The following is a 14828-nucleotide window of genomic DNA, read 5'->3' as shown; positions in this document are numbered from 1 at the left end:
TTTAAGTATAAAGAGGAACAAAATTGTTGTAATCTGTTCTCATGTGCTCTGCTCTGCCCTTTGGAAAGGTCAGCATCAAAGACCAATGACTCTAGAAGACAGGTCTTTTTCGATGTCTGTTTCCATTGAACTGCCTCAACACCCAATAATAGAAAAACAGACCTTTGACTTGTCAAAATGTATTTTGTCTTGTTGGACAAACTGCCCTGCCATCTATGTCTATTGCTGGTGTCTTGACAACATGAAACACTCAAGAAGCAACTTCCCACTCAAACGTTTATTCATGTGTACAAACAGTGTTCAAAATGACTGCAGCATGTGCTCCCACTTTCTGCAGTGTGTTCTTGGTAGGGACCATGCTCTGTGCGCTTTTGTCCATGATTTCCTGTATAAAAGAAAGAATACAGCAAAATCATGTCCAATTTCTGAGTATAGAAGATAGATTAAAATTTGGAGTACTCTCCTTGAGACTAGTTTTCATTTGAACATTTTTACAGGATAAGTTTTCACATAGCTTCTGAGACACTTGCTAAGATGTATCCATTGGTGGTAGGGGCCTCACCTAAGTCTACATGTTCAGTCAACCTCGGCTTTCCTCAAGTATTTTTTCATCACTGAATTAACATCTCCCTCGCTGCCTTCAGCCTCCAACCTTTCTCCCTGGGGACCACGCCTCTGCTGAGAACCTCCGGAGCCAGATGAGTCTGAGTCAGAGTCCCTGCGTGATGCTCTGGAGGGGGGTAGCTCCCCAAAGTGCACACTGAGGGCACGCCGCTGGCCTCCCCTGGAGCTGCTCCCTGCTAGACTGCTGGTAGACTGTGCTCTGCGGATGGCTGGGACAACGTCTGAGTTAGTGTCCCCCATATCTTTGTCTGAGTCTGGATTACCAAGAAGTCGGCGACTTTGAAACACAATAGGCTCAGTCCCGAGCTGGGCCTCCCCACCTTCTGCTACCAGACCCCCAAGCAGTCTGCGTCGGATTGGCTGATAGGAACCTAAGGTGGACAAGGTTTTTATGCAGGGTTCCTCTTCCCCTTCCTCAGGGATTGAGAGTTTAGAGAGATGACGTCGGGAACCCGTGGAGGTGATAGAGTCGCAGGAGCTGAAACGGCTCATCTTTCCTATGGTGGATGTGGCTGTGGAGGTGGTTGGCACAGATTCAGGCAGAGATTGTAGACTGGAGGCGCGAGGTAGGAGAGGACTGGGGGGTTTCAGAATTCCTGGCCGAATTGGTTCCTCTAGGCCCTCGTCAGGCTCTAGTGAAAGGGCAGAAGCTCTGCGCCGAAGAGTGGAGGCCCCTGTCGTCTGGTAAATAGGAAGTGACACTGTGCTACCTTCGCCTATTTCTGAACCTCGGTCCCACCCAGCCCCAGCCCGCTTTTTCCGTAAGCCCTCCAGAAGCTCAGACAGGGCTGCGGAGGATGATGCCCTGCCAAGACCCCCAGAGGTCTGCATCCCTGCATCCTCTTCCAAGTCCTGAGAACAAGACCTGAAAAGGTACAAATGGAGGTGGATAAATCAAAGTCTATTTTGATTATTCATTAATAATGAAAATGAAATAAATCAGCATATTTCCATAGTAACAGATTTCAGACCTCTTTGGTGTTTGTCCAGACTATGTGAGGTGATTATAATTAGAGGTTGCTTTGCAGTAAAGTACCTGAAACTGTAGGTGCTCATTGTGTCAGTGACTGACTGGCATCTGGTACTGCTGCCACCATACGGAGAGTCTCTGCCTCCACGAACCCCACGTGGCACACCTAGCCAGTTTCGAATGCCCTCACCCATATCCTCAGTGCCGATGCTGGACCCAACACTGGACACACTGTCTCTGTCATACAAATACAGTGTCATTCAAACAGCAGTACCTTGATCCTACTGACATGTCTCACTTTGGATATGGCAATGTATAAAGTGGTGCCCAACAGCTGTTAAATCATATGCAAGTATCAATATGAACGATATGAGCCACATGCATATCAGCATGCACATGGCCAAACTGTAATCCCACTCATGCAGAGAGACACATGGCAAAACCCTGGCATGGGTACCATGCATGGCTGCTGATGTTGCCTCTGATATCCTCATTGATACTCAGCTGGGCATGCTTGCTCAGTCAACCACAAGCTCATTAGCCCAGACTCCCTATCTCTGGAGTGCTGTCATTATCAGAACTCTCCCTGCATGATCTGCTGTTCCAGGACCTGTTTACAGGCTCAGAGGTGTCTGACTGACACATGCAACACAGCGCCAAGGCCTGTTAAATCCACATGCCCGATACCAAATTGTGGCTGTTCACATTTAAGTGGACAGGAATATTAGAACATTGCTCAGTTTCTGTGATATGGAAATGCTGTGCTCGGCTGTTCCACTCCGGTAATTGGGCTTTCTACATCAACATAGCTTGTAAGGCCTTAGGTGAAGTGCAGCTGTCTTGCATGAAGGTGGGTCTCCTTCTCAGAGCTTTCACTACCAACAGATGACGGAGAAGAGAAATGGAGAGAGAGAGAAGAAGAACGGCACCAGGGGTCCTGGCTAATGCGCATGCATTATTCAGGAGAAAAAGCATATCACAGCTGGTGAACTTTGAAAAGAACTCGCATACAGAGAAAAGCTTCTTGTATTTAACAAGGCATATGTGGAGAAGGAGTGTGGGTCTGTGGCAGTGTGTGGCCTCTTTAGCTTGTGTCTATTTGATTGTTTCCATTCACTGGGAGCACTACTGGATGAGAAACAAGAGGATGAATAAACAGCACTCAAATATACATTTTATCGTACTTAGCATTCAAATAATGCAATTATACAAACATGGCTTTATCATGTGCATGAAACTGCACCCATGAGCTTTATTCATTTATCCAAGCAGGGCCAAGTTTTCCAAAAGCAATGCAGATTATTATTGTATTATGGCAGTTAGATTACTTATGATTAGTCCACATAGTTGAGGAAAAGGTTTGTGAATCCTTTGGAACTGTCTGGACAAAATAATTTTCTGCATGACAGGCTTCTAAAATATGTCCTGATCTTCATCTCAGTCATAATAATACAAAGGAAAGCCTTAATCAACAAACGGCACCCAGCATTTCATTACTGACCAAATAGTTTAAACAATCAAGGTCACTGATGGAAAAATAAAAGAACCAGGAGTTGGGATTAATAATTGGAAATTGAAAAGATTCGGCACCATTAGCTGCTCTTCCTGTGAGTGGATGCTCACAATGCAAGAGCTTTCTATAGAATCACACACACACAACAAAGAACTCTGTCTTGCAGTTGTTTGTAGTCTGTATTCATAAGGCCTACCATGAGAAAAACACTGAGTGAGAGTTGAAAGCATAGAATGTCACTGTGGAGAAAAGCAATTTTTTCCAAAAAAAAGGTAATATCTCAAATTTGCTGAAGACTTCCTCATTCCACAGCACTATTTTGATGACAGGTGACATAATACTTAAACTTTTTATGCTAACTGTATAGATTATCGTGTTTGGAAGGAAAAAGTACATTAAAACCTCTTCCCAAATATGAAGCATGGTGGAGGGAGTATAATGGTGTGGGACTGCCTTGCTGCTTCAGAGACCAGACTGCTTGAAAGCTAAACAATTCTGATAAAAAATAGTTATATCTAGGGATGCACCAACATGGGAATTCTGGGCTGAAGCTGATATCTGATATTTTACATGCAACTTACACGCTACTTTACAAGTACATATCTTTACATTGTGGGCATTAGGGGTGCGAGAAAAAAATCGATTCTTAGATGCATCGCGATGCGGACGTGAACGATTCTGAATCGATTAACAAATGTCAAAAATCGATTTTCTAAATATTTAATTTATAACGTAATGTTGACGGAACGCAAAAGGCGGAACTTGGAAGTGGGTAAGTGCAGTGCCCGGAGAGTCTCTGGCGGCACATAACAAAAACACAATGGGATGAGCGAGAAATCCGACCGGCTCCCTCTGCATTAAAGCCAGGTTAGGTCAGGAGTCACAACACAAATGATCAGAAGAGACATTTTGCCTTTCAACAAAAATCAAACCACCTTGGGAGCCACAACATTTAATGTCCAGTATGTGTCAGTATGTGATAATGTCTTGGTATAGGCTAAACGAAAACAACAGATTTACTTTGCTCTACTTTAAGCTTTAGCCGCTTTCCTCCCCTTTCCATCAGGAAACTTTTATTCAAAACTAGAGCAGCTTATTGTAAAATGCGTTCGACTGTTTTACGAGGCTGAAGTCGCTTCTTATTCTCCAGCTTCTTGTTCGAATTTACCCGTTCCACCTTAAATTCTGACTGAGGCGCCGACAGTACATGCGACACCATTTAAGGTGGAACGGGAGAATTAAAAAAAGAAGCTGACTTCAGCTTCGCCACTGTTTAGTGTGTGACAGTCTCTCGTTGCAGATTTAACGTACAAGGAAACCAACTGCAGTGCTTATAAATGCGAATAACGCGTCGTTGCTATGTGACCTGCGGGCTGCACTCCGGATCTCAGTTGTTGCGAAACAGGGTTTTCGCGCAATGTATGTCTCGAAGATACTTTACTGACACAGCGATCCCCCCCGTCTCTACAATGAGACCAGAAGCCAAGTTATAAAAGCACTAAAGAAAACGGGTAGAATAGCTGTAACGTGCTGCGTGGACATCCATTACCACTGGATCTTATTTCACCGTAACTGCGCATTTTATCGCAGATGAGTAGCAGCAGCGTCTCATGTGCTCTAAACAAGAGCACTGAATGAGAGCCTTCTAGTTCACTTGCCACATCACTTCCATTTGATTTATTAATAAGAGATATTGGAAGTAAATTCATTATGGATCATTACAAATACTTTGGTTTAAAAGTACCAAGTCACTTTAAATAACAATAACACTGAGTTACTTAGTCACTTTAAAATGTATATTGTCTCTATATTCTGTGTATATTTTGTGTATATTTAATATATATCAATTAGTTTTTCTTGTATTTTTATTTTTACTTATTTACTTTCTGTAGAGTGGTTATCTGTGCCTCACCACAAGCATTTCAATGCATAAATGTCCTGACATGTTCTGCAAATGACAAATAAACTTGAAACTTGAACTCACACAGTGAGTAAATAGAAATGCTGTATAGAAAAAAAAGATGCATCAAGATGCATCGATAATCGTTTTATAATCGCATCGCAGCCCTCTGAATCGTAATCAAATCGAATCGTGAGGTGCCTAGAGATTCCCACCCCTAGTGGGCATGCAGAACTGCTTTCTGTAAAGGCCACTGGATGCACTGCCTTGTGCAGTATCCAAAAATTTGAAAAAATTTTTTTTAGTGGGGGTGTGCACGCCTGCGCCAGTGCTCCATCAAGCAATGTTCAGTCCTCAGTGTGTCACACCACGCCACGCCGCAATTTGCCATTGCTACATCAAAGTAATATCAACAAAGCCTCAGTAGATCACATGTGGCTTGAAATTTACTCAGAGAAAGGCTTTTAGGTAAACAGACGAATGCTAAAGGTAAGTTACCTCAGCTAACATTACTAGCATAGACGTTTTCAGCCTTCAGTTCGAAAACAGTTTGTCAAGAGTATACTGTTATTAAGTGGGATATATGTTGCTGAATCCTTTATATCATTCAATTTATAAGAGCAAAGTGTAAATATTAACTTTAACCTACCATTCAACAGCTCTCCCTGCTGGCGCCTCAAGCACCAAAATGTTACTGCTGCACCTTTTAAGGTAGAACAGGAAAATTTGAACAAGAAGTTGGAGAATAAGCCAAGTTCAGCTTTTTAGTTGGTAATGTTTTTTTTAAAGGAGATTTAAGTGATCAAAACAGCCTACCTAGAGTTTTATGTACGGAGCCTTAGGCGCCAAAATGTAGCTGTTGCACCATTTAATGTAGAACAGGAAAATTTGAACAAAAAGCTGTCGAATAAGAAGCTAACTTCAGCTTTAGTTTTAATGCTGGTAGTGTTTTTTAAAAGAGATTAAAGCTATCACTTAGAGCTTTACGTACAGAGTTACCTACCTGAGTAGATTTTGCTTGTGTGCGTGGTGCTGTGGGAGACAGTGTAGTTGACGATGATTTTAACAAATATCGGCTGTACATTTTCCATATTTTAAAATGGCAAGTCAGAGCCGTGATCTCAGTCTCATTGAAATGGTGGGGTGCGGTGAAGTAAACCAATCAAGCAAGACATCCCGAAATGTCTCTATTTCCTCTATTTAATGCATGAACTGCATTAAATAGAGGAAAGGGTCAAAATACCTCCTACTACTGTGCAAGACAGCAAATGAAAGTATTTGGTTGAGGTTAGTGCCAGTTAAGGAGGCACTGCAAAAGGTTGTGTGTTTATTAAAATGACTATTTTAGTCATTACTATGATTTGATGCAGATCAGCTCACATTCTAGGAGCCATCCATAGAGAAATCCAGATAATTCCCAAGGATTCACAGTTTGCCAACTGTATCATGCACACTATAATCAGCTTCTCTTTAATGCTGTTGTTACTGCTCACACTCATTACTTTTGTTTTCAGTTATTGCTCTTCAGATAGCACTCGAGTTGCACAAGATGAGAATTCAGTGTATCATTTCACAATCATTTTCTGCACATCTTGAGAAAAAAAGTCCGCTAATTTGTTCATGTTAACACTCCAGTGCTTTGGGAAAACTGAGGCCAAGGTAATTACGCTAAGATTTTTAAAGAGAGTGTTACCCAAAGAGACTTAAAAAATGTACTGTCATTATGTCAAGTGACAGAAAAAGAGGTTCTCCTCATTAAGTCTTCTTTAACAGAGTTCTGTAAGTGAGGAACACTGCACACTCATATCCGTGGAGACACTCTATGTTCTGTCGGATATAGCATAGTTTCAGCCAAGCAACGCAGACTTTCAGATGAAATTAATCCATGTTACGCAACCCAAGCGTCTGTATCTCCGAGCCCACGTTTATGGCATCATACCCATACACAGAACATGGGGGAGGGATGGGGCTGGGGGGGGGCACAACACAAGGCAGAACAGGTTGACAAAAGGGCAGCAGGAAGGGCAAGGGCAAAAGTGCTTACACATCTCTCTTTCTAGAGAAGGACTCCACAGCAGTCTGTACACTGTATAACAAAAATAATAGCAACAGTGAGTAAGACTAGGGGACTGAAGTGGGGGGAGACTGTGAGAATCAGACAAGAGGAGAAACATAGCGAAATGAGATTTAATTTTCTATGGCTTTCTACTGACCAAAAGAAGGAATCAAAAGAATGTGATACATGAACCTAGCAGTGCAGGCAGGGCAATTGCACTGGAGCCCGTAGTCCACAAGTAACAATATAAGGAGTCCAATATAGTGTCTTTATTAAACCTTTAATATCGGCACCAACTTGGTTAAGCAGTAGGTAGTAAACAAGCAAATCACAATTTCTTTTTTTAATTAATTAAATGTATTTTTAGTGACATCAAACTTCAGATTAATAATCTGCTGACCCAATGAATTATTTTCTTTTAGTTAACGCATTTTCCTAGTTTGACTCATCCAAAAACAGCTTTTAACCAAATAGCAACTTTCATTGATAGTTATTTCCCACTTTTGTGGTAAATTGCTGTTTACCACTGAAGGATGCTGAGTCTTATGTAAGCAAAACCCACCACTGATGTGTCAATATCAGTAATTCCGGTAACATTAGCACCAAAAATAATGTAACTAAATTACTGAAAGTAATAAATCCATTCTGATAAAGCTTGTTGTTTCATATAGGTATAACAGAGTGAACTGCTTTTTAAATGGGTTAAAATCTTTGTTTAGGGTCAAATTTGAGCATATTATTTGTGATTAACTGCACAAGATGACAGCCCTAGTATTTTCATATGTGGGGGCCCTTCTTCAAGAGTACTGCTACTTCTTTAGCCTGCACAAATTCTCATGCATGCCATAAGAAGGATAAAGGATTTGCTGTTACAAAACCACTGTGACAAACTGTGTCTTGATATTTTTGGAGAATGGAAAATGTCTTCACAAGTGAAGTAGAACTGGAGCAACTGAACATGGCAGTTTCAACCAAGTAAAAACTTCACACCACAGGCAAAGGAACAGTCTAACATGAGCCTGTATTTTTCCAGCTAATGGCTGCCTGTGGGGCTGAGAAGAGAAAAAAGAATCCTACTAACATATTCTTTTTAATTAATTAACACTTCCTTTTAATAAAGAACCTTGCCTCTGTTTCACTTTTTCAATCAATTGTCTGCAGCAACTCCTCAAGAAAGGGCATACCTTTCAGTGTCACTTTCATCGCTCGACTCCACCTCCTCCAAGGCAGCCTGTAGATCAGCGATACGTCGGATTGATGTTTCCAGATCAGCTTGTAGAGTCTGCCGCACTGCACTAAGCTCCTCCACTTGCATTTCCTGGATAAGGATAAGACCAGATCAAAATCCCAGACAGCAAGTGACATCCTGAACGTGAATGTGAAGTGAGCCAGGGAAGAAGCATAAAAACACATAAAGAAAACAAAAAATAAAGAAATAAAAAAATTAGGGCAAGAAAAATAAATGGCAATTGAATGCAGCACTGTTTAAAATAAAATCAATTCAGCAGACCACACAACAGTCTGAAATATATATTTTAGTTTTAGTTCTTTTTTTTTCGTATTTCAATAGATTTATATTTAATCATGACAATTTAATTTTTTCATTATCGAAACCTACCTAAATTTTCTAATCTACAGTTTCAAAAATATTGTTGTATTTCTGTTCAACACATAAACAACTTGTTTATTAGTTTAGTAAATAAGCCTTGCTTATGGCTTTTCTTGATCACCATAATTACAGCGGAAGAGAGAAGGCAACGCTTGATTTAATAATTCATCTTGCCATTTTCTTTGTGCAATCTCCAGGCCTGGCTCTCCTGTATTGGCCAACCACTGTCTGCCTATGATTAATTCCTATTGTCTCCTCGAGGTTATTGATACAACAAATCCCATTCCTCTCCTCTCATCTCCATGACAACCGCATCTCCAGTGTCCCCTCCCTTTCACGACCAATAACCTGGAGTGCTTGAGAATGTGTGTGTGTGTGTACTTGTGCACATGTGTGTATATAAACACTCTCAGTATGTTAGCACTTGGAAGAAATGCTTCCCACTGTTTATGCATGCAGTAAGCATCAATACTGGTGTAGCTAATATTCATAATATTGAATCTCCTTTCACCCTCGGCACGGAGGTCAAATTATATTACACACAGGCAGGTGTCTGAGCGCCTTCTTCTTCATGTTAAATTATGAATATTTACAGTTGTTCTCAAGGCTTTCAATATTTTCTTCCCTGCAATAATATGCCCCACTCTCAAGCACGCTAGAAAAGGTAAAACGTACCAAGTGACATGAGGATATGCACACATTTGTCTTAAGGGCACTTGTGCCTCCCAGTTCAAAGTGAAGCGAATATTTGAACGCATCAGTAAGTGAATGTAGCGCTGTTGCCTCACAGCAAGAAGGGCCTGGGTTCAATTCCTGGCGGGGCGACCAGAGTCGCATGTTGTCCCCGTATATATATAAACCAATAATATTTATTCAAGATGTTATAATAACAGAAGGTACTATCATTCAAACACATATTTCCAGAAGTAAATGTGCCACTTTTTACTTTTCTTTAATATATCTGTTTAATCTTTAAAATGCCCATACCCTACATTTTCTTGTATTATATCTTATTCCTAGAGGTCCACTTATGACATCTGTATGGGTTTATGTCCCAAAAACAGTTGTAATTTTTTTTTATATTACCAATTTCCAACCTCTCTTTATCCTTTAGAATTAAACTGGCTGTTTTGGTCACTGTACCTTTAAGACTGATATATGTAAATGACCTTTGTCCTGATAGGCTGCCCTTTACTTTGCCTCATTAAAGAAACAGTCAGGGCTGAAACACTCAGAATGAATGGGCAGGGCCAAACTGTTGCTGATTGAATGATGAGGTGTATTTATGTAAATGTGTTGATTTTCATGACATCACAAAAACAATTCAAAGCAGGCTGTTTTTAATAATAATAATAATAATAATAATAATTTTATTTATATAGCACTTTTCATGCCGGTGGCAGCTCAAAGTGCTTTAGAGACAGGTGATAAAACATAGTTATAGAAAATATCATTAGTACTTAATTAGAATCAGAAGAAAATGAAGAAGATTAAATTACAAGATAAAAACCACAAGACATTCAGTTTTAGTTAAATGCTAATTTAAAGAGATACGTTTTTAGGTGCTTCTTAAAAGTGAGCACTGAGCTTGACTGTCTAATAAAAGGTGGAATTGAGTTCCACAGTTTAGAAGCATAATAACTGAAAGAGGCCTCTCCATGTTTTCTGTATTTTACAGAGGGTATCTATAGAAGGCCACTATCTGCAGATCTTAGATTGTGTGCCGGAACATAAACAGACAGACACTCTGTGATGTAAGCAGGTGCTAGGTTGTTTTGAGCTTTCAGCCAGTGCAGTTCTTTCAAAACGGGAGTGATGTGATCTCTCTTTTTTGTTTTTGTTAGGATGCGCGCTGCTGCATTTTGTACAAGTTGTGGGATGTGTAGTTTTCTTAGGAAGTCCAGCAAGAAGAGCATTACAGTAGTCAAGTCTGCTTGTAAATGCATGAACAAGTTTCTCTGCGTCGCTCTGAGATAGAAAAGGCCGAACTTTAGCGATATTTCTTAAATGATAAAAAGCTACTTTAGTGACTGTGTTTACATGTGGGGTAAAACAGAGCTCAGAGTCTAAGATCACACCCAGGTTTCGTACTTCAGGTTTGGTAGATGAAGCTAAAGAACTAAGAACTAAGAAGTTTCTCAAAAATCATTTTTCTCTGAGTTTCTGTACCAACAATCAGTAATTCAGTTTTTTCATGATTTAACTGTAGAATATTTTGTGACATCCACTGAGAAATATCTGACACACAGCTGGTTAGTCTGTCTACAGAGTCTTGATCTTCAGAAGGAATAGTAATGTATAACGTAATAGTAATGTATATTGTATGTATTTTTGCAGCTTGGTTTCTATATATGACCTGTTAGGAATGAGGATTGACGTGTTAAAACTTGTTTACATATTACATCATACTCTTCCTTCTCTGAAAAAGAGAACCAATTCTATTTTGGATTCATTCTCTGCTAGCTTCCATTTCCAGGAGGCAGCTATTTTCACTTTAACATTTAATGCCTTTTGCTAACTATTGCTGTCCTGGTCTTCTATAGTAAATCACTCTAGTGTAACAGAGCATCTGAGCAGTGATACAGAATGCCTAGTGAGTTTGTGCAGGTGTGGGGGTGTGTGGGGGAGAGTTAGTATTTTTCAGTAACTACAAAGTAGTAAACAATTGACCGTTTGCAAAATTATGACTGACATGCTTTTTAATCAATCACTATCGCCTCTTAGCATTCCTTCCTCCATCAGGCAAAGGAAAAACTCCTTAAAATAAACCCACAATGAGAACAGTGGTGGCAGTAAATTAGTAAGAATTATTAGACCAAGAAATGGTGGAAGTGTCTCGCTGAGGAATGTATAATGCCTGACACACGCAATCCTGATCATCTGGACAGTAGTTCTGTTTTTATTTCATTTCTGAAGATGCAGAAGTTTTAGATTAAACTATATGAAAGTCCGCACTCACAGCTCAGTGACAAAACTATTAAATTAACAGGGATACATATGCTGGCTGTAACATAAGCTAAACTTTATCTGGTTTACTGTATTTGCTAAAAATATTTTTTAAAAGTACAGAACTCATATTTGGGATTAAGAATATAAAAATTTGTATTGTTTGAAGTTTACAGTTTGTGAAGGATTTCATGTGAAAGATGACAAAAGATGACTTCAGCATCTAACATTGACTGCTCCAGTGTTAACAATACCATTACCTCATCTGAAGTGGAAGCCTCTGTTGCTAAAATCTCCTATTTATGAGACATGAAAACCTACTTTTTTAAGTTGAATGGCTAAATGACTTCCCTGGTTTGACATCTGTTTGCTTTAAATTGCCCTACATGCATATTATATCAGTGCTCAAACATGTTTGTCTATATACGTTTGAATAAACTGAAAATATTTCAAATATTCTCTGTGTGCTACTAATTTCTTTTGTGATACTGATCTTTAGCACAAATTTACAGATGATACCAGGAGGCCTGAACTAAAAGTTTGATGGACGTTGTAATAATAAGTCAGGCGAGACTTTCTCTGAATTTTACAAATGGTGAATTCAATCCTCTACTTTTCAATGCTTACAATTTTTTATTTAACGAACTGACATACTCTGCCTGTAGATGTATCAAATTGCGCATGTTAATTTGACTTGGATGGGCAAAGATGGACATGTTAGCATATCTAAAACACACAGGTGAAGACTTTTAATCAGTAACTTAAGCCATTTTATGTTCCATAAACAATTAATACAATTAAAACCGGTTTTGTATTTGCTTTAATGCACTATGATGAATGTCCGTCTCTATTGTATATCCCCTAATTGCTGTCAATCCTCCCTTCAGAACATGAGGCCGAGTTTTAATTTATTTATGTATTTTATTTATTTTACATTTGATGAATTTCTCTTGATAAAATTAGAAAATCAGAGACGTGAATTAAGCTGCAAATGTTTTAATTTTTTTTTATTCAATCTACTAAACACTGAATGTTCAGATGATAACCACTTCTTAATTTATTTGACATAGTATTGTTTTGTATCAAAATTTTTAATGCTTTGTATCGATATCGAAGTCTGTTATCATGACAACTGTGTTATTGTGACATTCCCATTGTGTGTTTATGTGCTTATGTGTGTTTGAATTACCAGCTCTATACGGCGGCGGCTGCTCTCCTGCTCTCGGAGGCTCAGATCCTCCATCTCCAGCTTCATGTCTGCCAGTCTCTGCTGGTAGTATTGGGAGTTCTCTCTCTCTCTGGCCTCAGCCTGAGCTGACTGCTCCAGCTCCTCACCTAGCCTTACCACACTATCCCTCAGACGTAGCACTAACACCTACACACACACAAACACACAAAGTAAGTGCATCAGCAACAAAAGAATCTGCTGTGAACATGATGTAAGTGCAGACTACTGTTACCAAACCTCAGTCGTGGAGTAGCTCCATCGTACAAATCTGATTTAACTCAGCACAAACGATTAAACCTTTAAAGCTGAGGAAAGCAAAAGAAAAACATAAAACTGCAGGCTTGAATGCAGGCTAACCAGGTGGGGAAGCACTGATCTAGACTATACTGAACCTCAAAGATCCCCATACCTCAACCTCAATTAAAAAGACTCAACTTTCCACTTTTTGCATTTCTTTTTTGAGGAATTACTCTAACTAATACATTATATAAACTAGTGTGGCTGCGTTAGTAAACGTTGATTTGTAGAGAGTTGAGATAGAGGAGGTCCAGTCCAACCTACATTCATTGGGGTTGCCATTTAAAAAGGTTGATAACCACTGCACTAGACAACAATGACATGCTTAAAAACAAGTCAAAATATTCACACTTGACTGATTGATAGTTTTTAGTGCCTGTTGGTGCCCTCTTCAGCCCAGGTACGCCTTTCTTTTTTTGTGCTTGTAAGGGTCCCCTTGAAGTTGTGGGACCATGGGCTTAAGCTCAGGTAAGCACAATTTATCAGCCAAACCCCTCCACCACATCCATCAATAAAAGAAGCCACCACTGACCAGACACAATTTGGGTGGTGGATCAATTTTAGCACAGCACCATGTAACAATGACCTGGTAGTGGTATGCTTGTATGTGTTGCTTTGGTACAAGTGAGGCACACAAGCATTGCAGGGTTTTTTTACATACCGTGTACACTTTTTAAACACTTTTTAGTCAAAACCACCTCACTGGTAAAGTTGTAGGTGTATAGTTTTTTTGACTATAGTTCATATTTTTCCATTAACAGTCTGTGTTAGTTATCCGTTAGCCCTTCATTATTGGTCAATTTCTGACTACTGCTGGCTGGATGTTTTTGGTTGGAGGACTATTCTCAAGCCAGCAGTGACACTGAGTTGATAAAAACCTACAGGTTATGAAGAATGCTCCACAGTTCTGTGATGGTCCCTGTTCCACTGATAGATGAGCTAAAAGCTGACTTATAAATTGTGCAGCAATGAATGGGCAACAGCCCGTAAGTGTAAACCTACAAAAGTATACCTATATGGTAGATGCATGGCCTAAATATATCCAGTGAAATGTAAGAAGGGCAGTTGGTGATTTCTTTGTGTCCACACTGACCTCAAACCTCTTGACCTGCCCTCTTTGGAATTCAAGCTTGTTCTCCAGGTCACAGACACGTGCCTCCTGCTTGCTTACGATGCTGCGTGCCACAGTGGAGGACTCCAGGAACTGCACACGTGCTACACTTGTCTGTAGCTGAGGGGAGGACAGCCGAACAGAGGGAGAAATAAGGAGATAACATTTGGATTTCCAAGCATACATTAGTTTTCTGGATATACTGGAGCATGTCTAATGATGTTTACTTATGATGCACTGCTGGAATTGTAAGTGGGTAAGTGTTCAATATGTCAGTTCACTTGAGTCTCATGTTCATCTTTCTATTTTACAATAAACTGCATTAAGGGTGTGCAATAAGGCAAAAATATAACATCAAGACATTTGAAGACATTTTCATGATACACAATATGTATCACAATATTGAGGTTTTTTAAAGTTTGTAAATTAGCTGGAATGGACAAAACGCTCCAAATAAAAAAGCAGTGCCACATTAAAACAACTGTGATAAAGTATTATAACTGTTTTTTTTTATTCAACATTTGCAAAAATTACTTTTAAAGAGGCAACAGAAAGAAAAAAATCCAACAATTAG

At 39.6% G+C, this 14828-nt stretch overlaps 1 protein-coding gene across 2 annotated transcripts in view; it reads right to left on the bottom strand.

The window, feature by feature from the left end:
• Positions 1 to 258: 258 nt before the first annotated feature.
• Positions 259 to 14828, bottom strand: part of LOC118824322 (unconventional myosin-XVIIIb-like) — a 66750-nt gene continuing 52180 nt past the window's right edge. The window contains exons 38-44 of one of the 2 annotated variants that reach the window (XM_036594382.1): positions 14237 to 14374; positions 12808 to 12993; positions 8248 to 8381; positions 7052 to 7093; positions 1661 to 1831; positions 563 to 1489; positions 259 to 385 (exon numbers count right to left, since the gene is read on the bottom strand). In XM_036594382.1, the coding sequence (XP_036450275.1) occupies positions 577 to 1489; positions 1661 to 1831; positions 7052 to 7093; positions 8248 to 8381; positions 12808 to 12993; positions 14237 to 14374 (1584 nt within the window). In that variant the 3' untranslated portion in view covers positions 259 to 385; positions 563 to 576. The remainder of the gene's footprint in view (positions 386 to 562; positions 1490 to 1660; positions 1832 to 7051; positions 7094 to 8247; positions 8382 to 12807; positions 12994 to 14236; positions 14375 to 14828) is intronic. The other variant, XM_036594383.1, reaches the window with a different exon arrangement.

Source organism: Colossoma macropomum, unplaced genomic scaffold, assembly GCF_904425465.1.
Source record: "Colossoma macropomum unplaced genomic scaffold, Colossoma_macropomum, whole genome shotgun sequence".
Classification (NCBI taxonomy): Eukaryota; Metazoa; Chordata; class Actinopteri; order Characiformes; family Serrasalmidae; genus Colossoma; species Colossoma macropomum.
Note: the sequence above shows the minus strand (reverse complement) of the source record. Positions and strands in the feature narration are given on the sequence as shown.